The 26922-nt window shown below is 40.1% G+C and overlaps 1 protein-coding gene across 2 annotated transcripts in view; it reads left to right on the forward strand.

Moving 5' to 3' along the window:
- The window catches only part of SCIN (scinderin), an 88454-nt gene extending 65823 nt beyond the window's left edge, over window positions 1–22631 (forward strand). The window contains exons 6-16 of one of the 2 annotated variants that reach the window (XM_060248579.1): window positions 29–161; window positions 924–1012; window positions 1823–2038; window positions 3198–3319; window positions 3755–3845; window positions 7304–7477; window positions 8223–8400; window positions 8665–8786; window positions 17463–17540; window positions 18704–18764; window positions 22301–22631. In XM_060248579.1, coding sequence (XP_060104562.1) covers window positions 29–161; window positions 924–1012; window positions 1823–2038; window positions 3198–3319; window positions 3755–3845; window positions 7304–7477; window positions 8223–8400; window positions 8665–8786; window positions 17463–17540; window positions 18704–18764; window positions 22301–22434 — 1398 coding nt within the window. In that variant the 3' untranslated portion in view covers window positions 22435–22631. The remainder of the gene's footprint in view (window positions 1–28; window positions 162–923; window positions 1013–1822; window positions 2039–3197; window positions 3320–3754; window positions 3846–7303; window positions 7478–8222; window positions 8401–8664; window positions 8787–17462; window positions 17541–18703; window positions 18765–22300) is intronic. The other variant, XM_060248580.1, reaches the window with a different exon arrangement.
- The last annotated feature ends 4291 nt before the right edge of the window (window positions 22632–26922 follow it).

Raw genomic sequence — 26922 nt, forward strand, 5'->3', positions numbered from 1 at the left:
TGTAAACATGAGCTTCTTGTATTGTCAGGTTTCAGATGCAAGTGGGTTGATGAAGGTGTCAGCTGTGTCAGAAGAAAACCCCTTCTCAAGGGCAATGCTTTTGTCTGAAGAGTGTTTTATACTGGATCATGGTGTAGCAAGAAAGATATTTGTATGGAAAGGTAGGTAAGAAATCTCTTTGATTCTCCTTTTTAGATTTAGGGAAAAAATCAATAACAGTTTCTATGTCCAGAGCCAAAATCCTACGTGGAACACCTGTAAGGTCTCTGTTCCATTCACTGGTGGACTCAACCTAGGCTTTTGAATCATCCTGTACTGTGATTAATTCCCAGTAAGTGGGGAAGTTGTTACAAGCAGGAGAACTTTGTATAGATATTTCAGTTCCTGTACCCAGAACAAGTCATTGGATCAGGGCCAGTGTGTTGAAGGTGTCATGCTAGGATGGGAAAACCCCTGCCCAGATTTTCTTTGTGCCATAAAGCTCACTGAACGATGCTGGGCCACTTTCTTTCCATCAGTCAGACCTACTGCTATGAGGATGAAATGGGGTAGAGGAGAATGATAATGCCCTCAGGTTCATGGGAAAAGAATGGGATAAAAATGTGTGAACAGGTAAATAAGGCGACTGCTTTAACCATCCTTAACCATCCAATATAGGGAACTAGCTGGATTAAATTCAAGCTATTATTACACATTCCTTTGATCAAAGCAGACACCATTGTCAAGATCCCTGAAAATCCCAGGTTTTTAACATAGTTTTTGAAACTCTGGTGTGAAGCCTTCTCAGTCTGCAAACTGCTGAGCTGAGTCCCAGAATACAACACAAAGTCCCGTGTTTGTCAAGATTTCTTAAAAATTACAAGTCTGGAAGTCTGCCTGATTTTCCACTACTGTAACCCTCGCTGCTCTTTTATTTTAACAAGGTAAGGATGCTAATCCAAATGAGAGAAAAGCAGCCATGAAATCTGCTGAGGAATTCATACAGCAAATGAATTATCCTGCCAACACCCAGGTATGCCTATGAGAGGAGAGAGGGGTGAATTTTCAGTTTAATTCAAGTAGTTCTGAAGTTAGTGACACAGCTACCCATAGCCAGTTACTGAGGAGATTGGCTAAGGGAGAAGGTGTATGTAATATGTAGGGAGTATCAGAGTTTCTCTGGAAGCATCCTCGCTTTGTTCAAGCCAAACATTCCTTTCCAGACATGAGCTCTGGGTGCGGGAGGGAATGGTTATATATGTGGGTAACCTAAGTTGGCTGTGTACCATACTAATGGCTTTCCCCTGTGAGGTCATCAAGGACTGTTGTTTTATTTGAAAGTCAAGCAAACCCTGTGGCTGAAGGACATTCAGGGAGCTCTCCTACTGTATTGTGACTGACATTGTCCTATGGGTGTAAGCTAGGAAGCCCCAGGTGAAATCTCAGCCCAATCCTGAATTCAAAAGGTGACCTTTGACAACTTACTATTTTCTCAATTCTTTATGGAAAAGGGAAATTTCACAAATAAGCTCAAAAAGGGAGAGCATAGCTAGTATTTGTATGTCAGCTACTTAAAATATCCGTCTTCACTGTTTATATACATTAGTCTCACCAGACGGACTTTCTCATAGTTTACAACTCTCTTTCCAAATGCCACCATCCTGAACTGTGTTTAGGTAGAAGCATCAGCAGTAGGCCTGATTTGTTTCTTTTATATGCTGGAATATTCAGAGACTGGACCAGCTAGTAGCTGCTTCTCTTTCTTGTAGATCAGATTTTTACTTTAAGGACTCAGACAGCTTTACACTTTCCTACCTTCTGCTTATGTTGTCTTTGATTTCAGATTCAAGTTCTTCCAGAAGGAGGTGAAACTCCACTCTTCAAACAATTCTTTCGAGACTGGAAGGATAAAGATCAAAGTAATGGCTTTGGGAAAGTGTATGTCACAGAGAGAGTTGCAAGAATTGAACAGATTGAGTTTGATGCTACCAAGTTACATGAATCTCCACAGATGGCAGCCCAGCACAACATGGTGGATGATGGCTCAGGAAAAGTCGAGGTATGTGTGTTTTTCTTGCTTTCATTCTACCCAGCTTGTTGTTTTTAAAATAAATTTGCTTTATATTGGTAGTCTTGCAACATTCGAGTCTTGTTCCCAGCTTGTTGTAGCAGTTAGTAGTAGAGAGCCAGTTTGGTGTAGTGGTTAAGTGTGCAGACTCTTATCTGGAGAACTGGGTTTGATTCCCCACTCCTCCACTTGCACCTGCTGGCATGGCCTTGGGTCAGCCATAGCTCTGGCAGAAGTTGTCCTTGAAAGGGCAGCTGCTGTGAGAGCCCTCTCCAGCCCCACCCACCTCACAGGGTGTCTGTTGTGGGGGAGGAAGGTAAAGGAGATTGTGAGCCGCTCTGAGACTCTTCGGAGTGGAGGGCGGGATATAAATCCAATATCTTCTTCTTCTTAAAGTGTCAGATTAGGATCTGGGAAACCCAGGTTCAGATCTCCACTCTGCCGTGTAGATTCTTAGAAGAAAGAAGAATATTAATTTTTGCTTTTATTAGTTAAGGGTACCTTTAAATATTAGTATTTTAAGTAAATAACACCAACGGGGGTCAAGTAACGGGGGGAGGGGTGGGTAGAAAGTAATATATGGGATAGATAAAAGAAGTTATTAATGATTCAAGAAATATAATTTGTTACCATATGTTACCAAATAAAGTTGTTTTAACACGATAGATTTTCTGGCGATTCCTAGTGTTATCTCTGTAATTTTCCCAGTCCCACCCATGCAGCAGCCATTTTCTTCACAGCAACTGTTGCCTTCCCCTGCCATCAGGGTTTTTTTGTTTTATTTTCTCAGCAACTGAATATTGTTATATCAATATAACATTATAAAAATATGTGTAGTAGAGTTTGTTGAATTCCCAGGTTTCATTAAAAAGTAGTCACAGCAAGATGGATACTCCTGCCAATCATCCTCCATTGTGTGCAGCTTTTTTGTCCATGCAGGTCCACAATCCCCAGCCTTTTCATTTATCCAACAGAGCCCCTTCTGCCTCTGGTGCCCCTGAGGAAGCTGGCGGGGCCCAGTCACTAATCTTTGAGGTGCATTAAGACTTATTGTTTTTGCTGTGACAGACTAGCTGCCCTTTCAGTATTTGTCAATGTATAAACAGATCCATTTGGAAAATATGGATTCTTATATTTTCTTCTGTCCTAGATTTGGCGGGTTGAAAGCAGTGGCAGAATCCCCATAGAACCTGAGACCTATGGGCAGTTTTATGGCGGTGATTGCTATATCATACTGTACACCTATCCCAAAGGACAGATCATCTATACATGGTATGTTCAGTTGAAGTGGTGCTGACCTTCACTTGCTTTACTCCAGTGTGACTCCATTTACAACCCTGAAAGCCCACATCCTGCAATGCAGGCCTCAGGAGAGTTTTTGAGGAGATCTTGGCAGTGTCAGGAGCAGAAGAGAAGATTGCAGAGCTCTTTTCTCACCATCCAGGATCTCCTTGGCTCTTCTCTGTTCTATATCTCTTGTACTACCGTTGGCCCCAGCTATGTATTTCTAACATGTTGATAGCATCCCTGAACCTTCAGGATGAGATCAGCTACTCATTAGGGATAAAAAGTTGTAGTTTTGGTGGAAAACAACTACACTTTCTCCCAACTAGTTCTTCTCTGCAGCGTTTCATGTGTACTTTCCTGTAGAGTCAGGGCGAAGCTTTATGAAACCCTAATGCAGATTTGTGTTCTCTCCATCCATAGGCAAGGGGCAAATTCAACTAAAGATGAGCTGACAGCTTCAGCATTCTTGACTGTTCAGCTCGATCGATCGCTTATGGGGCGGGCTGTCCAGGTTGGTGCCTTTCTGATGAAAATGTTGACTACACAAACATGAAGCAGCTTGAGAGTTCATCCAGTCTACAAGTTTGCTAAATCCTCTGTATATTTTGGGAGAGTAAAAAATTAGATTGTTCAGTGATTTCTTCTACCAGTATTACCTACCATACTAGTGAATGTGCATGCTTCTGTGCTCATGTTCCTATTCCAAGGAATGCCTAGGAGAAGGAAGTAGCTAGTCTGGAAAGAGAGGACTCAAGTTCTGTAATTCCTTCCCCCCCCCCTCCCCAAAGGAGAAATTAGAAGGCCTTGGAACTGAGATAATAGGCCTTTAGTACAAAGGCAACCGTCTTGGAGAAGAAAGTGCAGGGAAGGCTGGATCTTTGTTGTGACTGAATCCTAGCAAAGGGGTATCAGCTGTTTCTGGATTGGTTCATTCCACCAGAGCCCTATTAAATGCTGAGCAGAAATAGAATAACATTGTTGGCAAAAGATTACAGGTTTAAGAATATGTAGGGGAGGAAGCAAGTGATAATTTGACTCAGGTAAATGCCCCAAGTGTCTGACATTTATATTTCTAGCAATATTCAACAGATGCTTCCCCCTGCCCAGTTTACTATTCAAGTACATTTTCTTTAACTGGATGTTTTGGTTTATTTAATTGTGATTTAGCTTTTTATTTAGAGCTGCTTATTCCTTGGCTAAGAACAACCCTGCTGTTTGTTATACTTAAAGAAGGCTTGCATAACTGCTGTCTCGATAGAAAGGGATACACTGAAAGGATTTGCGAATCCTTGGGACACACCAGATTGCCAAACCTAGTAAGATCATTCTAACACACTGAAGGTGCACTCATCTTTTCTATCACAAGATGGCACTGCAGCCTACTTGACAATGAAAAGGAGTCTTAAGAGATGTGATTTTAACTATTGACGTCTTTGCAAATGGTTGCGCACGTGCTTTCCGTGCATATTTACTTTGAAAACTGGCAGCACCTGCCCAGAATCGCCAATCTCTCATACACACAATTCATAGTGGGTTCCTTTGGCCATCTCCTTATCTGATTGCACCTGTATATTTAGTGGTCAGACAAGGTGAGTCTCAGTTAAGTCACCTGAAAGAAAGTCAGATGAAGAGCAGAGGGCCCTGCTTCTGTCTTGCTTGAAAAAGGATTAGACCAGGGGTGTCAAACATGCCATCCGGGGCCCCCCAGAGCACTCCTGTCAGGCTCCTGAGCAACTGGCTGTCATCTGCTTCCTTCTCCCTATATCCTGCTTCCTTCTGCATAACAGCTTACTTTGAAAGGCTTGCTCAACTGCACAGGAGCTACAGAGCAAAACCTCTATTTTCTCCATTGGCTAAGGCTCTCCCTTGGGGAGGAAGAGGGGGGAGGCAGAGCTTGTTTTTCCAGGCTCTCTCAATCACACAGCAGAGCTACTGAGTCAAGCCTCTCTTCCTTCTATTGGCTGAGGCTTCTCCCCTGGGGAAGGGAGGAAAGAGCCAGAGCTTCCTTTGCCCTGTTCCCTGGATCCCATGGGAGAAATACAAAGAAAGCACCTTTAAGACCAATGAGTACTAATATTTTAAGCATGTTTTTAAGTTTTTCATATATATATATATATATATATATATATATATATATATATATATATATATATATATATATATATATATATATATATATATATATATATATATATATATATATATATATATATATAAAAATTGTGTTGGTGTTCTTTATAAAGTTTATCTCTACTACCTAATCTTAAATAGGTACACACATGGCCTGGCCCAACCCAACATGGCCCAGCCCAACAAGGTCTCATTTATGTCAGATCCAGCCCTCATAACAAATGAGTTTGACACCACTGGATTAGACTCTGAATCTCCAAAGATGTTGATGTTTTTTTGCTCTTCAAAATGATGACAGCAGTGTATTGCAATAATGCTCTATAGATGCAGATAAGAGACTCTGCAGTGTGGAGGGTTCCTGTAAAATTGAAATGACCTGGTTCACACATGCAGGGGAATCTAATGAGGGGGTAGTATGACCTGTGCCTCTTCAGACTGCAGGTGGAGGGTCACATTTTGGAATGCTCTCCTGGCTTAAATGGTCCCTGGAAACAGAAAAACAGCAAAGCAGGCAGAAGTGGGCTGGCACCTTTATACCTGATGTGCTAGTTTTCTGCTTCCATAGGGCAAAGGTTGATAAGGGAATACTCAGAAGGTGTATTTTCTTTTCCCCAATACTTTGAAGTGGCACAGTCCATGTTATCAATTCATTCTTCTGTTCATGTAGACCCAGCAGCAGTTGCTTTCTTTTCCTTATTTGCTGTTATCCCTTCCCTCATGTGTTTCCCAGCTCCACCATTGTATAGTCTTTTTAAAAAGCTAGCTGAGTTCACATTCTTTTCTTTCTTCTGCCCTCCATTTCTGTCTGTTTATCTTTTTTTTTTTTTTTTGCAAATCCAGAAGTGCACTACTGTTCATGTAGGAGGGAAAGGAAAGTTCTTCAGTCTAAATTCAGACTTTAGTTAGTACCATTTTTGCTTTTGACTCTGGTGATTCTATATGTGCTGGAAATCAAGCACTAGGAAAGACATAGGGTTGGATTTAATAGGATTTTCCACTGTTGAAAAGGGGAGAAGAGGGACCTCCTTGACCACCCAAAAGGCTATAATTAAGATCATGGGACCTGCATGGGCCTCTCACCATGTGGAATGAAGGCTGTAGGAAAGAACACTGGGTGACATGGAGCAAAAAGGCTGCCTGGATCCAACCCAAATGTTTCTCATGGCATTTCTGGCTTTTGATTGCTTTAATGCTTCAGAAGGGTGCATTGACACAGGCAGTAAGTTTCTTGTTATTAACTGACAGCACTGGAGTTTTTAAGTGGCAAGATATTGTGAATGTGAGGGTGAATAGGCATTTTTATCTCCCTCTACCATGAGTTGGTCTCTTATCCTTTTAAAACTAAAAATTTCTGGATGCCACACATTCTTGTGGCAGTAAATTCTACAGATCAGCTCTGCTTTTTGTCATTTCCTTTTAAAGAGCCCATCTTACTTTAATTCTTAAATGTCAGCTCTGGTTATAAATTAGTATAGTTTGTACATTTCCATTCCCAGACAGCTTTATATTCCTTTTGTTTGCCCACACTGAGGAAGATATATGACAGGATATGACAGGAGAGCTTGCTTTCAGGTGTATTTCAGTGCATTCTTCAAACCAAACCCATGTTGGCAATAAGCATGTTGCATTTGTGGTAGTGTGCAAGACAGGCACTCACAGCTTTCAAGTGCCATGACTGCATGGCCATGCACTTTTAAATTATTCAAGGCAACACTCTTGCATTTTTTTCCAAGCCTTTAACCCCATGAACCATCCTTTTTCTGTGGTCACGCTGAGGCCAGGGGAGTTGGTGGCCTCTCATGAGACTTTTACAGTTGTATCTGGGGTGTTTTGTTTCAGCAGATTCGAGTCTCCCAAGGCAAGGAACCTTTGCACTTGCTGAGTTTATTCAAAGACAAGTCACTCATTGTTTATAAGAACGGGACATCCAAGAAAGGTAGTCAAGTGACTGCTCCTCCAACACGCTTGTTCCAGATCCGCAGAAATCTAGCTTCCATCACCAGGATTGCAGAGGTAACATTTCACATCCACTAATATATCCTCCAAGGAATAGCACTGATGACAAGCAAACATTTATTGGTTTTGTGTATTTTATATCTGCTTCTGTTTACGTTGGTGGATTTAGCTCTTTGCTTTTTGCTGTTCTTTTTGTAGAATTGTTTTTATTATGTATGCCTATTGTATGTTATTAAAATTGTATTTATCTGTATAATGTACATCATTTCTGTTATATAGATATAATGCCAGTTCATGGACATACAAAAAACATTACAAATATGTGTACATTTTATGAGAACAGTTCAGAATGAGGAAATAAAATAAAACCTTAGTGTAGCTAACAGTGGTTTGTTGCTGCTGGGAGGCTTATGCTCTCTTTCTTGGTAGAAAAAATATTAGCAGGCCAGGCATAAAAATCACTTAACTTTTGTATATGAGTTTCATACATGGATATTGGTTCAATGTCCGATTTCCTTGTTCCACTGAGACTCATTATGGTAAATCTTGCATTCCTTCTGTATTACTGTTTATATCTTATATGATTAAATTGGAGGCCTTACCTAAGAAACAAACTTTTGTTCTGTGGTCTGTTTATCTGTAAAATTCTGTTCTGTAAGTCATGGAATCTTTTTAAAAATTTCCAATAGCATGCAACACCAGTGAAGTTTACTTGGGCAGCACTAGCTTTTGCCACCATGTTAAAAAAAAAAAGTGAGGTGCCCAGATCAAAAGATTGAATCCCATCCTGTTCTCGCCACAGGTTGATGTCAGTGCGACTTCATTGAATTCCAATGATGTCTTTGTTTTAAAACTGCCCCAAAATTCTGGATATACCTGGGTTGGTAAAGGAGCAAGCAAAGAAGAAGAAAAAGGAGCCCAGTATGTAGCCAACGTCCTGAGATGTCAAACCTCTAGAATTGAAGAAGGTCAGGAGCCAGGTTGGTATCCATGAAATCAGAACTCTCTTTGGCAATGAAGAAAGGTGCTGTCTCCTGCTTGGAGAGAATGGTTCAGGACTGGCAATGGCTTGAGTGGTCTCTCTCTCTCTCTCTCTCTCTGCCTGTCTTCAGTAAGGGGCAGCCTGATAGGGTGGTAAATGTCAACAGCAAGGGGAAATGAGGACTGATGGGAGGAGGAAGTCAGTGCCTACTCCCTCAATACATGACATTCATCAAGTATATGCTGTGTTTTGTATATTCCAGGGGAGTTCTGGAATGCTCTTGGTGGAAAGAAAGAATACCAGACATCTGCCCAGTTGCTGACTGAATCAGAAGACCACCCACCTCGTCTCTATGGGTGTTCGAATAAGACTGGCAGGTTTATTGTATGTCTAAGATACTCTCTGCTATATTTTGAATATATTTGATTCTGGTGATTTTGCATATGTTGATACATTCTGCTATGATCTGAGTCTTGAATGATGTTATTTAAAAAATATGGGACTTACTCCTGAGTAGCTTGGCTTAGAATTGCTGCCTTAGTTACTTTTTGTCTTGTTTATTTCATGGCTGGAAACCATCTCTTGCCTTGAACATCCTGTGGATGAGGTCCCCATGAGTCAGGTGTGACTTAACAGCATATTATTCATTCAGATTGCAAAGTCCTGCACTAATTTAATAGAGTTGGAAACATGAGAGCCTGTTAAGAACACTGACTATAGAACATGGGAGGATTTATTTTAACAGAGCGAAATCTAGTTGACTTTAAATTCTATCATGGGTGACCTTGCACCAATCCTGCACTCTCAGCCTAACCTACTTCACAGGATTGTTGTGAGAGAGAAAAATGGAGGGTAAGAGAATCACATAAATGGATTTGGGGCCCCGCTGAGAAGGAAGGCCATATGCTGATAAAAAGTGTTGGCAAGTCACATCTGACTTAAGGGAAGAGAATAAATACGTATTAAGTGACTGTTTTATTTTCCAATTAAAAAGCAATCATCAGCAGGTCTACTCAGAATCCTATTCAGGACCGTCCCAGGAAAGTGTGCTTGAGATGGCACTATTAATAGCTTTATAGGTTATCAAAGGATGGCAGCTTATTCATTAGTGAACTAGCAGGTGCTGATAGATATTCCCACACACATCTGCCCTGATTTACAGAAACTCAGTGTTCTGTGCTGTTGCTGCCTATGAACAAAATCTGCTAATTGGGACTTTTGTAATATTACTGGGTGTCTAGTTAGTTTAACAGATTTGCTGCATTTCATTCTCTGATTAAATACTTTCTGAACTGCTTCTGCAGAGAATGTGCAGTTTGTATATTGCTTAAAAATAGGGACTAGCTTCATATTCAGGGTCTCAGCAATGAGGTTCCTGACAGTTGAGTCACACGGGAGATAATTATGTGCTGTGGATGGGCAAGTATAATGCCACCATGACTGTGTTAATACATCATATGTAACTAAGGTTGAGGAAAAATGTCCACAAATCTAGGCTTAGTTTCTTATGGGGTTAACTGGAGTTAATTCCCCCCAGCCTCTTTAATTGGGATTCCAAACTGGGATTAAATCCTGTGTTGGGCTTTTAGTTAGCTGTGAGGGTTCACTTGGCTATATTAGTTGGTATTTACCCAGAATTTTTGGTGTGGGAAGAGATGAGAGGTAGGAACCAGGAGTGTGTATGAGCCTAGCTACTATCCAGATTCATGCAGTCTCCTCCCCCTTTTATCATCTCTAGGCCCCACTGATGGACCTCCTGCTAGCACCTGGGTTTTTTGGCCACTGTGTGACACAGAGTGTTGGACTGGATGGCCCATTGGCTTGATCCAACATGGCTTCTCTTATGTTCTTATGTTGTATCATGGTTACATGTGATATCTGAATGCACCCCATGAGCATCTTGGATTCTGTCTGGCCAAGTGGAAATTGACATTTAGAAATATGGCATTTACATATTGACATTTAGAAATATGTAAAAAAAATCACAGAAATTACAGTATCCTAGCAAGACTGGCCAGGATTCCAACCAAGAGACAGAAGAGATTGAAATTACATACAGAAATATATATCATATCCCATATTTCGTGTATATACAATTTTCTTTAGAAATAAATTTTATTTTTGACTTCTGGGGGAGGAAAATGCTGAGCTGAGCTGCTTCTCATAACGGGAGCAAGCTGGAACTTCTGTTCGGGGTAGTGGAAGGCAAATTAACGCCTACTGCCTACTTTTCTCAGTCAGAGATTAGTCCAAGATATGCACAGAAAACTTTGAGGAGATTTACCTTGGCTAAAAGGGAGTCCCGGGGGGGGGAGCTCCTTTGAGGCTTTGAGGGGTCTCCGGAGAAGAGTTGCATTTTAATCATCTGCAGAAGTTCTCAGAGTCATTTATTTGACATAAGCGCGACAGAATCCTAACCTTCTTGGACATTGCTAAACATCTAAAGCTACACAAGACCGGTATGGATCTGGATAATTGGCAGAAAGGTCCGGCCCTTCCCAGCCAAGCCGGCATCGCCGGCGTTCAGGCTGGGGGCCGTCTTTGCCCCCTCGGAAGGAGGAAGCAACAGAACGCTTGGCCCGGGACATCCGGGTCTGTTTCTGGGCGTGACGTAGGGGCTATATAAGCCCCGGCTCCGCCCAGAGCTTCTCAAACTGGAGGAGGTTTTGGCCACAGTGTTTTCAGGGGAGCACCTATGGCCTAGCACCATTGGTGCGGGTGGTCTGTATGAACCGCAGATGGGCTACACGGCTCAGTGCGGGGAATGCAGATCACGGAGAGCCTCACCTGGGCGGATCTTTCCATGGGGGATTGATGCTAGCCCAGGTGGAGAATGGCTGGGAGCCTGGCCGCTCAGCTACAACCCGAATACGGCGGGCTTGTGCTGGGGGCAGGGTGGCTTGTCCCGTTCAGGTCCCATCCCTGCCAGTTATAGGTTGATTAATTATTTAATAAAGTGGCCCGGTTTTATACCCAACACTTTGTGTCTGTCTCTTCATTCTGACTGGGGGGGCAAAGGTACAGATTACTATCTTTCATTCCGGGACTATTTACAGTTAAACAGAATAAATTCAGAAGGTGGGAAATGGAAATCTGGAAAGCTTGGAAGAAGAAGGGAGGAAGAGGTGAAATTTGGAATTTGGACTGAAGGACCGTCTCTCCCCGCATGTTCCCCAGAGAGTACTGAGATCGGGAACTCAAAATCTCCTAGATATCCCCGGGCCAAAGGAAGCCCGCTTAAAATCGACAAGGGACCGGGCCTTCTCTATTATGGCCCCCTCCTGGTGGAACCAGCTGCCGGAAGAGGTGAGGGCCCTGCGGGACCTCGCCCAGTTCCGCAGGGCCTGTAAGACAACCCTCTTCCGGCTGGCCTATGACTAGCTGATACAAGAAACTGAGCGTAGTTATACTGGATGTTGCTGCCCCCAATGTTTTAAATATTTTAATTGTTTAAATGGTTCTATGTTTTAAATGGTTTAATGTTTAATTTAAATGCTCTATGTTTAACGTCTATTTATGTTCGATTTCTGTGATTGTAAGCCGCCCTGAGCCACTTGTTGGGAAGGGTGGGATAGAAGTCATTAAATAAATAAATAAATAAATAAATAAATAAATAAAGGACAGTGCTAAAAAGTGGGAAGGAATTTATTGCTTAGTCTACTTGCGGTTTTGAAAAAAGAGCACCATCATCACAGACCTGCAGCATATACAATCAACACAGGAAGTACGTCAAGTATCGTGAGATCTCTTTACCAGCGAAAACAAGATTTGGTGGCAAGTAAAGCAGGAAGTAACAGATGAAAACCCTACTCTAGGACTATAATACTATAGAGAAACATTGGCGGCCATTGCAAGGAGGTTAGAATGAAAATAATATTTTTAAAGTGTTCGGGACATTAAAACTTGTTGGAAATAATTGAGGTGGTGCTAAGAAGATAAATACTATTGGACATATTGTTTATAATGGACTTTAGAAGCCTTTAAAAGAAATTTTTTTTTAGAGAGAAGCAAAAAGTCGCGACCGCTATTTTGAAGGATTTAAAACTTTAAAAATTAATATCTCAGTCTGGGAAGCTCTGAGGATGACGAAATTAGGCTTGTTGTAAAAAGCAAGTTCTAATCTTTTGAACTTAATAGTAAAATTTGAAATTGGTGAGATCAAAATTTTCGGTGTGTTTAAATGTCAGAACACAAGCAAACCCGTGCAAAGGTTGCTTCATTGGAAAAAATGCAGGATCAATTAGAGGCAATGGAGGCCAGAAGGCATGAAAGAGATTATAACTGCATCTAAAAAAGAAATTATAGAAGAGATTAAAAAAGATATGGAAGATCTCAGAAAGGTGACATAGGAAACATCTAAGAAAGTGCAGGAGGTAGAACGGAGAATGAAAGCACATACCTCCATCTTGTTGAAAATACAAGAAAAAGTGACAATCCATGACTGCAAATTGATGGAGACTCAGATACGTCTGAGAGGAGTACCTGAAAAGGAAGATGGTGACTTGAAAGAATATATAATAAAAATAATTGCAGAATTTTTAGAGGAAGATCCTGAAGTGACTAAAAATATGTATGATTATATGTATAGAGTGAACTCACTCTATGCCAAAAAAAATAATTTACCAAGAGACGTTGTCATAAGATATATGACAAAAGAAATGGTGGGGAAGATCATGAACAAAAACTTTGAAAAGACATTGATAGTGGGAGGCAGCAGAGTAAGAATTATGAAGGAGTTGCCAAGGCAAGTGATAAATGATAGACGAATATATAAAAAACTGACAGAAAAATTATGGGACAATGAAATGAGGTTTAGATGGATAATACCAGAAGGTTTGAGCTTTGAACTTCAAGGGAAAAGAATCACAATTACAAATGCACAGGAACTGCATAGATTTCATGAAGAACATAAAGAATTTGCACCATGATGGATTACAAATTATTGTCTTGGAATGTAAATGGACTAAATTCACCACAAAAAAGGACAATTTCATTGGATTAAAAAGCAAAATTGTAATATAGTTTGTTTACAAGAAGTGCATATTAAACAAAAGGATTACAAATTTTTATGGAATAAACAATTGGGACTAGAATTTTATCTTGAACAGAAGAAAAGGGGAGTGATTTTTTATATTAAACAAGAATTGGAGCCAAAATTAGTGTTTAAAGATAAAGATGGAAGATTTGTAGCAGTAGAAATAATATTAAATGCAAAAAAAGTTGTTATTGGGACTGTATGCACCTAATGGTGCAAAGTATGCTTTTTTAAAAGACATTATGAAACAATTTGATGAACTGACCTATGACCAAGTTTTGATAATGGGGGACTTTAATGGAACAATTAAGAATACACTGGATAGGTGTGGGGGAAAAATAATAATAAAGAAGGAAAATTGCCAGTCTTTTTTTGAATTGGTCAATCAAGAAAATTTGGAGGATATATGGAGGAAATTTAACCCTAAAGTGCGGGACTACACCTTTTTTTTAGCAAGACATAAAACTTTTTCTAGAATTGACATGTTGTGGGGCACTAAAGATTTAGTTCTTTATAACAAGGAAAACAGAGATTTTACCTAAAATTGGTGCTGACCATAACCCAATAATGTGGATTACAAAATTGTCTAAGAGGTTGAGAAGATGGAGATTGAATGAAGATTTGCTGCAGAATAAAGAAATAGTGATATCCCTAGAAAATGAAACTAAAGCTTTCTTGCAAATGAATGACAAAGATGATATAAAATTTCAGACAGTCTGGGATGCCTATAAAGCAGTGATGAGAGGAATATTGATTACTTTGAATAATAAAGATAAGAGAGCAAAAGAAAAACAATTGTTGGACATTCAAAATGAAATAAAGAAAAAAGAAGGGGAGTTGAGAAAAAGGCCAGGGAAAAAGAAAATTATAAGGGAAATTACAATACTACAAACGCAAATGAGACATTTGTTAAATAAAGAATTGGAATAGAATTTGAAAAGATTGCAGCAGAAATCTTTTGAGGGAGCAAATAAACTTGGAAAATATTTGGCTTGGCAACTGAAGTAAAAGAGAGAAAATAAAATTATTAATAAAATTGTGGTAGATGGAAGGGAGGTGGCTAACCAAGAGGAAATAAAAAGAGAATATTTTAAGTATTATGCTAAGTTGTTTAAAGGTGTTAAAATAAAGAAAAGATGGATGAGTATTTACAAAAGATAAAAATAGAACCCTTAACAGAAAATATGCAAAAAGTTTTGAATGATCCAATTGAAAAAATAGAAATTAAAGCAGCAATTAATGCAATGAAAAAGGGAAAGGCACCTGGGCCAGATGGATATACAGCTAAATATTTTAAAACCTTTAAAGAGGAGTTAATATCGAAATTGCAGAAGTTGATGAACATGATAAGAATAAAAGGGAAAATAGCAAACACATGGAAGGAAGCTGTTATTTCGTTGATTCCAAAGGAAGATAGAGATGTCACAAATGTAAAAAATTACAGAGCAATTTTGCTATTAAATAATGACTATAAAATATATACAAGAATCGTGGCAGAACGGCTTAAACAACATTTGATAAATTTTATAAAGGAAGATCAAACGGGGTTTCTTCCCAAAAGGCAAATAAGAGACAATATTAGAACTGTTGTAAATATTGTAGAATATTATGAAAGACATCCAGAAAAGGAAGTAGCATTATTCTTTGCGGATGCAGAGAAGGCATTTGACAATTTAAACTGGGATTTTATGTTTGCAGTAATGGAGAAAATGGAGCTAGGAGAAAGCTTTATAAGAATGATAAAAGCAATATATACTGAACAACGTGCAAGGCTATGTATAAACGCAGATCTCACAGAAGATATGATAATTAGCTAAGGTACAAGACAAGGCTTTCCCTATTGTTGTTTATAATGACTCTTGAAATATTACTGATGCAGATTCAAGAAGATTAAGAAATAGAAGGATTAAAAATAAAAGGATTTACTTACAAATACAGAGCATTTGCAGATGATATAATGTTTATAAATGAAAATCCCATACAAGTTACACTTTTGTTGTTAGCTAAAATACAAGAATATGGGGAGTTAGCGGGACTTTGTATTAACAAAGAAAAATCAAAGTTTTTATGTAAAAATATGCAAACAAACAAGCAACAGACCTTGTAGAGACTGACGGGCTGTGAAGTTACCTCCAAGGTAAAATATTTGGGTGTGGAGATAACAAGGAAGAATATTGATTTGTTTAAAAATAACTATGAGAAGCTATGCCGTAAAATGGATGAAGATATGTTAAAATGGAATAAACTTAATTTGTCATTGCTGAGTAGAATAGCTGCAATTAAAACGAATATTCTACCAAGAATAATGTATTTGTCTCAAACTATTCCTATTGCGAAAGACAGTAAACAATTTGATAAATGGCGAAGAAAAATGTCAGAATTCGTGTGGGCTGGGAAGAAACCAAGGATTAAAATGAAAATTTTGACAGATGCGAAAGAGAGAGGTGGATTTCAATTACTGAACTTAAAATTATATCAGGCAGCAATTTGTTTAGTGTGGATAAAAGAATGGATAATGCTGTTAAACAAAAAATTCTTAGCGTTGGAAGGTCACGGAAATAAATTTGGCTGGCACATGTATTTGTATTATGGAAAAACGGAAGATGGATGGTTTTTCTCTCACCATTATATAAGAAATAATTTGCTAAATACATGGATGAAATATAAGAAATATGGAAATGAGAGAAGACCGTTATGGATAGTGCCAGCTGAAGTAATAAAGATAACGGCTGAGATAGGTGAAGAAAAGTGTTTGTCATATAATCAATTATTAAAAATACAAAGTGGCAAAATAGAATTGAAAACTGCTGAAGAGATGAATAATAAATATGATTGGTTCCAAATGCAACAAATTAAGAGTTTGGTGGATAATGATATCAAAACTGAAGGAATAAGAAAAGAACAAGCAGAAATGGAAAAGGTTCTGCTTGGGGATAATGAAAAATTAATTTCAAAAATATATAAATTACTTTTAAAATGGTCTAAGGAGGATGAAGTAGTGAAATCTCAAATGATTAAATGGGCAATTAATGTAAATAAAGAAATACAGATGGAAACTTGGGAATACTTGTGGAAGAATTCTATGAAGCTTTCAACGTGTCATAGTATTAAAGAGAACTGTTTCAAAATGATGTATAGATGGTATATGACGCCTAAAAAAATGGCAAAGATGAACAACAAGATGCCAGATAGATGTTGGAAATGTAAAAAACATAAAGGTTCTTTCTACCATATGTGGTGAACTTGTGAAAGAGCAAAAAAGTATTGGCAGATGATTCAACAAGAAATCTCTAAGATCTTGGGATATGAATTTAAGAAAATTGCAGAGACTTTTCTGTTGGGATTACAAATGGAAAAATTTCCAAAAGAAGATAGAACTATAAGCTGCCAGGACATTATATGTGCAGTTGTGGAAGCAAGAAAAAATACCAGAGAAATGGGATTGGATTGTAAAAGTTATGACATGGAGTGAAATGGACAAATTAACAAGAATTTTAAGAGACTATGATGTAGAAGTTTTTAAGATGGAGTGGAAAAAGTTCAGAAGATATGTAGAAAAAGAGTCAAAAATAAAAGGACATTGGACAATTTTTGATAATGATTAAGTTTTAGAAAAAAAGAAGAATATTAATTTTTGGGTTTTTTAGTTAAGGGTACCTTTAAATATTAGTATTTTAAGTAAATAACACCGGCGGGGGTCAAGTAATGGGGGAGGGTTGGGTAGAAAGTAATATATGGGATAGATAAAATAAGTTATTAATGATGCAAGAAATATAATTTGTTACCATATGTTACCAAATAAAATTATTTTATATAAAAAAAGAAATAAATTTTATTTTCAACCAGACACATGGCTTAGATACAGACATTAAGAAAAATAAAATAGGTAAACACACACACACACAAAAGAAAAATATTGTTCATAAATAAGTTCATTCATAAAATCAGGGAGTATTTTAGACTAGTTTATGGTATTTTGTTTAGGGGAATATACAATACAGCAGTGCTTTCATTGTCTGTTCTAGATTGAGGAGGTTCCTGGAGAATTCACTCAGGATGATTTAGCAGAAGATGATGTCATGCTGTTGGATACTTGGGATCAGGTAAGACATATTTTATGAATGCAGTTCTGTGATACTTACGAGCAATGTTCCCTCTAAGGTGCAGAGACTTGTGAGCAAAAATTCTACTTTGTGAGCTACTGGCATTAAAGTTGTGAGCTACTGCATAAATTAGTGTGCTCTGGGGTCATCCTTCCTGAGCTAAGACAAAAATGTGTGAGCTGGAGGCTAAAAATCTGTGAGCTAGCTCATGCTAACTCAGCTTAGAGGGAACATTGCTTACGAAGCCCAATTTACACACTCAGCAGAATGAGTCTGCTACATCACATCCAAATGTAACCAGTGGGGAGGAGGAAGAGCATTTTTCAATGCCAATATTGGCCAGCCTTAGTAACCAGTAAAAAATTAGTGTTTTCCTCTGAAGCCTGTCACTCCACTGACTCAGAGAGTTGAGTTCATCCTTAACTTCATGTTGACCTTTGGAGACACTCAGAGACCAGTAGGACTTTTCACTATTTTAAGTATCCTTCAGGCATAGTACTGATCTCTGCCCTTTTTCTGGGCATGTGAAGGGAGCTCTTTTTAAACTCATGTGAGGTTATCTCAAGATGCAGCACATTTTGTAGACACTTGCATTAAAACAATTATTTGAAAGCAGAAAATCCATACAGCATGCAAAAGGCTAGGCTGGAAACTGTCTCCCTGTGTCAGCCCATATGGCACCACAAGTTGAAGGTGGGAAGGATGGAGGGAAGCAAAGGTATAGCCCCTAAAGGAAGTGATGGTTTCTCCTTTAAAAAAACCTCCAAGTTTCAAAAAGATTGGTCTAATTCCATGAGTCCCAAAAGAAGGTGCCCCCAACCTCCATTATTTCCAATGAAGAGAAGGCATTTTAAAGGAGCATGGTCCCTTTAAATGTGATGGCCAGAACTCCCTTTGGAATACAGTCATGTTGTCACAACCTTGCTCCTGGCTCCATCCCCAAAGTCCACAGATATTTCCTTTTCTTTATTTGTTAGCTTCTTTGACCAATGGTCTTTAGCTCGGCATAATAAACAGGACATGCAGATATTTCCTGAGTTGAACCTGGGAACCTTAGATTGAGTTTATCAGCCAAATGTTTGACCGTAGGCCACTTGTTTTTCTGCAGGGTTGCTTCAGCTTTGCACCATTACCAGTGTCTGTATCTTTTTGTCATGCTTTAGGTATTTGTGTGGATTGGTAAAGATGCCAATGAAACTGAACGTACCGAGTCAGTTAAATCAGGTAAGGAATCAAATAACTCTCAAACTTTAGCAAGCTGAAGACTCCCTCTTCCCCATTTTGCTTTCAGAAAATTCACAGACCTTGATTGGTGCCCATCATGTGCTGAAGGGTTCCTTCTCAAAGTGCATAGCAAGCTGCACATGCCACATGGAGTCTTTCATTCTCTACTGCAGTGGTACTTAGTCCATAGCTTGTGGAGAGCCTCCTCTGCAGTTGATAGTGTTGGAAAGTGCTGTCAAGTTGCAACCAACTTATGCTAACCCTGTAGGGTTTTCAAGGCAAGAGATCTTCAGAGGTGGTGTACCATTTCCTGCCTCTGCATAGCAACCCTGGACTTCTCATCCATGATCAGCCCTGCCTAGCTTTCAAGATCTGATGAGATTGAGCTAGGCTGAGCTATCCAGGTCAGGGCCATCTGCAGGTACTATCAACCAAAACAGCCACATAATTACCCTGTGGTGCCCTCTGTGTCACTCTCACCAAACACACACACAGTGGCTGTTTCAAGGTGGGAGTCAACTTCCAACTTCAACCCTCACCAGGCAATGGTCTTACTTTCCTGAAGCACAGGATGGGTGCAGCATTGAGGAACGGTGGTCAGAAGAACCTGAGGCGGGCTTGTCAGATTGTCATAATTAACTCCTGAGCTTTTGAATGGGTTTCAATGGTCTGATGTATTCAGAACAATACAAGAAGAACTATATCAGCTTCACTATAAAAGGTTTAAGTAAATATGTGTTTTGCCTGTACATGGCCTTCAGTGCAGGTTTCACAATGATTCCTACAGGGCCACAGCTCAGAAGGTTCTGGCACAAGTTCTGCACAGTCTCAACCATAGATTGGAAGGTTCTTTTATGCCAGGGTCAGCCAGAAACATCCTTACTAATCTGTAACTTCTAACCAGGGTAAATAGTTGAATGCATTCAGATCTACATAGAGAAATAGAAAAACACCAGTGTCACACGCAACCTGAAGCTCTAGTATTCAGCTGAAAATCACAATTGGCTATTATTGTCTTGAATGCAGAGAGGTGTCTTGCTGTGCCTTTGGTGAAATGTTTTTGCATTGCAAAACAGTGGGGGGGAAATCTCAATTTTATGACAAATGCAACTATAATGACAGTATTTGGATTACACCACCTTGGAATTCAGCCAATTAGAGTTCCTTGTTCAGAGCTAGTGGATCCCAATCTGTGTTTTCTGACAAGGGCTCTGAGATGATCTGAAAACCAGGTGACTGCAGGTGATTGACAGCTGTACAAGCTCCCACTCTTTGAAAAATGGAGAGGCTGATTCCATCCCCTTCCTTGTGTCACTGTCTTCATGTCAAGAAAACCAAGAGAGATTTATTTTCATGTTAGCCTACTGGGTGTGAAGAGGGGCTTGGCCTGTGCTTGTTACAAAAGGCTCATGGACCCTGGGTCCTGTAACTGCAGTCTGAGAAATGCTCAAATTATCCAAACTGGAATTGTGATAGATGCCAAAGCATTCCAGTGAATGAAAACAGTCTTATAAAATGCTGCACCAGACTAACTACAGTTTCCACAGGAGATTAAGTTGATACTGAAGTCTATTTTTACATTACTTTTGTATCCTAATAATGATTTCTCTGTCCACATGGGGTTTCCTCATATGCATGTGTCTTGCCAGATCTTTTCTTGTGACACCTTAACTTCTTCCTTATGGTTATATGCCCTGGGTTCAGTGCTGTCAGGAAGTGTTTTTTTTCCTACTTCCCTACAGCATTGTGATATATTGTGCACTTCCTGGGTGTTTCCCTGGCATTTTCCCACTCTTTCTCAAACCTACTTCGCTCCAAAGTTTTGGGAAAGTATGGACAGCTGCCATGTGACTAGATAACTTTGGATTTTTCAGGTTGGACCTACATGACAGCTATTTTGTTACAGCATCCAACACATCGGGTTTTCTGCATTTCCAACTTCCATTTTATTTTTAGAAGCAAATCTCTAGCTGGTTTTTTTGTTGCAGGGATACAAGGGAAAAGATATAGCTCTCTAACAAAAGGAGAGACTTTAAAAAGAAATCTTGGAATTCACACAGATTGCTATAATGTTATGATGATATTTAACTACAGATTTTTTTAAAAAAATTGAAAAGCCCCATTGATTTGGCAGGAGGGGAGAACATAAGAGAAGCCATGTTGGATCAGGCCAATGGCCCATCCAGTCCAACACTCTGTGTCACACAGTGGCCTAAAAAACCAAGTGCTAGTGGGGCCACTGTGCCCCCCCTCAAGCACCAAGAATACAGAACATCACTGCCTCAGACAGAGAGTTTCAATAATATGCTGTGGTTAATAGCCACCGATGGGCCTCTGCTCCATATCCCCTCTTGAAGCTGTCTATGCTTGTAGCCGCCACCACATCCTGTGGCAGTGAATTCCATGTGTTAATCACCCTTTCGGTGAAGAAGTACTTCCTTTTATCAGTTCTAATCCGACTGCTCAGCAATTTCATTGAATGTCCATGCATTCTCGTATTGAGAGAAAGGGAGAAAAGTACTTCTTTCTCTACCTTCTCTATCCCATGAATAATCTTGTAAACCTCTATCTTGTCACCCCTGTTGATGTTTCTCCAAGCTAAAGAGCCCCACGTTTTAACCTTTCATAGGTAAAGTGTTTCAACCCTTTAATCATTCATGTTGCCCTTTTCTGCACTTTTTCCAATGCTATATTATATTTTTTTGAGGTGCGGTGACCAGAATTGTACACAGCACAGCACACAAATGAGGCCGCACCATTGATTTATATGGGGGCATTATGATACTGGCAGATTTATTTTCAGTTCCCTTCCTAATAATTCCCAGCATGGTATCGGCCTTTTTTATTGCAGTTGCACACTGTCTCGGCATTTTCAGTGAGTTATCTACCACACCCCAAGCTCTCTCTCTTGGTTAGTCTCCTCCAGTTCATACCCCATCAACTTTTATTTATAGTTAGAATTTTGGCTCCAATGTGCATTACTTTGCACTTGGCCACTTTGAACCTCATTTGCCACGTTGATGCCTACTCGCCCAACCTCGACAGATCCCTTTGGAGGATTGCTGCTACTGAGAGATTGGGGCAGGGAAACTTGCCATGTGGAAGCCCCTGTACTGTCAGTGCTAGCGACAGGGAAACCATCCAAGCCTGTCCTCCTGCAGAAAATGCTCTAGAGAAATTATCCTTAGCTGCGATGAGGCAACTGTCTTTATATATCAGTGGTGTGACTGTTGCTGAAATTGTACAGCTGAAGGATACTTAAATCAAAAAAGTTAATCAATGCTCAGTTGTTAAAATGTTAATAAATCTCTCTATAAAATCCACTTACCCAAATTGTCATTCTTTAGTATGACCAAGAAGCATGCCAGAGGTGGGGCTTTGTGGATGAAAAGGCACAGCTGTGTAGACAGGAGATGGGGATTACCAAGAGCAGAAAGAAGATGTGGGGTTAGGAATGTCTGACTGAGTTATAACATGAAGTCTGTTAATACTTTTCTATGATGCAAAGTAATATCTTGCATATTAATTTGTTTTAGCTAAACGTTACATCGATACCGATCCTTCTGGACGAGATAAGGGCACTCCAATTGTAATAGTGAAACAAGGATATGAACCACCAACATTCACAGGCTGGTTCTTGGCCTGGGATCACAACAAATGGCAAAACTGAACAGGTCATGCAAAGATGGGTGCAGCCACAGAAGTTATCAAAGCTCAACAGCTCTTCAGCAGTTTTCAGCATGTGCTTATATATCAATATTTATGCAGTTGTTATTATGGTCCATATTCCAGTGTGTGTGTGTAAAATATTTCTCTCTTGTGTGAGTAAAGTGCTATCAGGTCACAGCTGGCTTATGGCGAGCCCAGCAGGGGCTGTCAAGGCAAGTGAGAAGCAGAGTTGATTTGTTGTTGCCTCCTCTGCAGAGCCTTCCTTGGTGGTCTTTGTTCCAAGTACTGACCCTGCTTAGCTTTTGAAATCTGACAAGATCAGGCTATACCATGCTGCATTCCCTCCCCTTTCCCTCTTACACACACACAGTACTAAATAAATTTTGCTTTCTATAAGCATAGATACTTGTTCCTATATGCTACTGGGAATCCCCCTTCCACAGAGTAATTGATTATTGAAGTGAATGGAGAAGTCCTGTGCTTCTTACTGCTCCTGCAGATTTCCACGTTTGAGAAGAAACAATGGAATGTCCATCTGTAGCTTGTGTAGTGGCCTTTATTAGGAAGACTGATGTAAAAACACAGTTTACCTTATTTTTCAAAGATCTATTGTATACCACATTTCAGCTTTACAGCTACTGAGAACTATGAACCATTTTTTTGTTCTTTCAGGTCTCTTCTGTTAAGGATGTAGAAATACCTCAGTTTAACTTTATAGTGGTGATGGAAAGTGCTGTCAAATCATAGCTGACTCATGGTGACCCCGTGGGGTTTTCAAGGCAGGAAACATTCAGAGGTGGTTTGCCATTGCATGCCTCTATGTCATGACCCTGATCGTCCTTGGAGGTCTCCCGTTCAGATACTAACCAGGGCCAACCCTAATTAGCTTGTGATGAAATCCGGTTAGCCAGATCAGGAATACCGGCCTTTACTGTGGTCATGGTGTATTGGAAACAGAGCCTTGGCCCAGCAAGAAACAGGAGAAACACACCGAGATGCGTTTTTGTTTAGATTCAGCAACTTGTGTTATATGGTCTTGCCTAAAATACTGGCTCCATCCAGTGGACAAGGTGATCATTTTCCTAATGCCAGATCTTCATGTAGAACCAAATATCCACAGCTCCAGCAGAATGACCAGGAGAAGAGACAAGTGGAAGGCTATTTATGCCTTTTGCATGAGTCCTAGAAAAAGGAAAGGCTATGTGGAATTCAAGGTAGAATTCATAGAACCATAGAGTTGGAACCAGGGTCATCTAGTCCAACCCCCTACACAATGCAGGAAATTCACAAATACCTCCCCCTAAATTCACAGGATCTGCATCGCTGTCAGATGGTCATCTAGCCTCTGTTTGTGGTTGATGGGTGTAGACCTGGAAGAGGATGCAGTGCTGTCCCAGAATACCTAAATGACTGAAACAGCCTTGATAAACCATCCATGATTCTCCATTATCTTAACCTGTCCACCACTCTTCTGTTGCTGAAACTTTACCCCTTTCCTTCTGTGCCAAAATCTATGGTTTTTCACACATTTGTATATTTCCTTCCTGTGCCAAAAATTCCATACTACTACTTTAGATTGGTTTCTTCTCTCCTAGTATCATAAGGTTTGTAGAGACCACAAGATGGCATCATCTATCAGCCTCCTCTCTCAGGGTAGCATTTTACAGTATATTAAGGTCTGACCTAGACTCACATTCAAAATAGTGGGTTGCGTGTGTGTAGGGGGGTAAAATCATCTGTGGAGCACAGTGTGATGGCAGGAGGCTCATTAGCTTACCTCCCTTCCATCGCTTGCTGCTTTGGGCAGCAAATAAGATTGACAATCCCCAGGTCCTTGTGGGGGTTCTCCTAGTTTTTAGGGCTTTTACCTGTCACCAGCCAGCTGGCTGGCGGGGGAAAGCACACCCCTAAGCAGTGATGACGCTGTGTGACATCCTCAACACAATTATTTTATCTGGAAGTGATGTCATCACGTTAGGGGCATTGTACAGTGATGCTCTGGTTTGAGGGCAAAATTCTATAGTTTGAAACCATCTACCATAGGGTTTTGCCCTAAAACCAGAGTGTCATCGTGCAATGTCCCTGATGTGATAATATCACTTCTGGGGTGATGTCGTCACATTAGGGACATCCGGGAACACCCCCCAAATCCCTCTGCCGGAATGACGAGGGGACTTGACAACCCTAGCAACAAAAAATGCTGGAGGGGCTCTTTGGGTAGACGTGGAACCAGTAGTAGGACAAACAGCCCCTCCCTACCAAATTTTGCTGTCAAATGCCATGCAGGAGGGAAGGCCAAATCCCCTCTTACTGCCATGCTGTGCTTTGCAGCTGATTTCCATCAGCACCCAGCTATTTTAAAGGTGAGTCTAGGTCAGATGTGGAATGTGAGTTGAGTTGGGGAAATCCCCAACTCAACTCACATTTCATGTCTTGGGGAGTAAGACTATATCAGCGGTCAGTCATTCTGATTGAAAGTAAGGGAGGAAGAAACAGCAAGGCTCCTTCCATTGGCCTGCTTTTACCAATTTGTATTTGTTAGCTGCTGCTTTTCTTCAGAAAAGAAAAGTGAGATGGAAATATCATAATAGATCAACTGCTCTGCTCTTCCCCAGCTTAGTCTGCCAATTGAGACCAAAATGTGTTATAAATGTGGTAATGTCATCAAAGTTCATAACCTGGTAGGGAAAGCAGAGAAGTAAAAGATACCTGCTGAACTGATATCTGCAGATGCGTCAAGCAACTGCTCCCAGAGCTATGACACAGGAGAGAACTGAATACATGAACAGAAATAAAAAAATGTTCCAGGGCAGCAGCCAGTCTTGTTTAGTGGCAGTACATAGCCAGGGATGATTCATTGCTCAAATAAGTACCATAGAGCTTAGAGTAATCATTTGTGGGGGGCAGGGAGCAACAAGTGTAGCAGTCACACTTGCAGAGATGAGTTCCTCATCCCTTGCTTACCTGTGTGGGTGCATCATCTTAGCGCCTCCAGCTGAAGGACTGGAGGCTTCCCTTGATGTCTCCATCCTCCAGTAAAGAACAGGCGATGCATCTAAGCCAAGCAGTGTCAGCTATGTGCTATGTTTCTTCAGCTCCTTGCCTGTTTGTATAACATAACCTGTGAGGTTCCCATCACCAAAACCCTGTAGGTTCTAAATGTTTTTAGCAGGAAGCTAGACATGTATGGTCCCATGCTGCATGCTCTGTCATTTGAGCTATGGATATCCTGGCTGGGGTTTATATAGTGCTAAGAAGGGAGAGGTTGGTGGCAGTTCTAGTCAGTATTGAAGAGAACTTGGAAGAAGGAGAGGTCTGTAGGGAAACATATTTTTCACTCTCCATGCATTGTATAGGACTTTTAAAGATATGCCAGAACCATTGATGGCATAATGTGCCAGTGCTAGAGACGTGATTGGATTAGAAAGGCAACTGAGGGACAAATTAGACATGACAGCATCCTCATGTCTGCCATGCGGATGCCATTTTAAATCCTAAAATGGGCTATTTAAAAATGCTGGGAGGGACCAGGCCCACAGTGTGATAGGACAAAAGACTCATTTCCCTCCCTCCATGCCTTTGAAAGTGCCAAAACAGCCATGGTTGGGTCAGCACTTGAAAAGGTGCTAGGGAAGGGGCAAAGCCACTTTATCCTGCCATTTTAAAATCACCCATTTTAGGCTTTAAAATGGTGGTGATGTCCACATGGCAGACATGACACTGTTACATCTAATTTGGCCCTAAGTCCCACCCTACCCCTGAATCACCTGTTTGCACACTCGAGCTAGAGTTATACCAGCCCAATTGCAGTACACCTGGGCACTATCTCACACACCAACATAGGGCTTGGTCTCCATTCTAGGCTGTTTAAAGGCAGGCCTTAGAACTGCGCCCTGAGTATGTATTTCTTTATTTAAAGCATTTATTAGCTGCCTTTCTACCATGCAGAACTCAAGGTGGCTTACAATGAGTAAAGCACATAATTTTAGGATTCATGATCATGTTAGTTGTAATATGTACTATATAACATTGCACCTCATAGGCAGAAAGGTTTTGAATGTCCAGAGAGATTTTTTTGAAGCTTGTTGATTTTCAGCTTTTTAAAGCTTGTTTCTGGATTGTAGAACAAACAAATGTATGCGTCTCATTTCCTCATAATGGATTTTCAGAGATTTTATGTTAGAGATCATATAACAAAGTATATTCCTGTTGGTTCTGACACAAGAATGAAAGATCTGATTAGCCATTTCCTTATAAAATGCAATCAGTAAAAGGCAAATCAAACATATTGCTATATTTTTTTCATCACTAAGCAACTAAAATTGTTCTCTGCATTTACTGATGCTGACATCAACAGCAGCTGTAACTTAAAAGCATTAACATCAGTTCCTTCTTAAAAGCAGAGTCCTGTGGAATTCTTTTCCATCACCAAGGGAAATCGTAGACATGTTTCCAATTTAATAAATGCCCTTTTGCTACAATGCATCAA

Source organism: Heteronotia binoei, chromosome 10, assembly GCF_032191835.1.
Source record: "Heteronotia binoei isolate CCM8104 ecotype False Entrance Well chromosome 10, APGP_CSIRO_Hbin_v1, whole genome shotgun sequence".
NCBI lineage: Eukaryota > Metazoa > Chordata > Lepidosauria > Squamata > Gekkonidae > Heteronotia > Heteronotia binoei.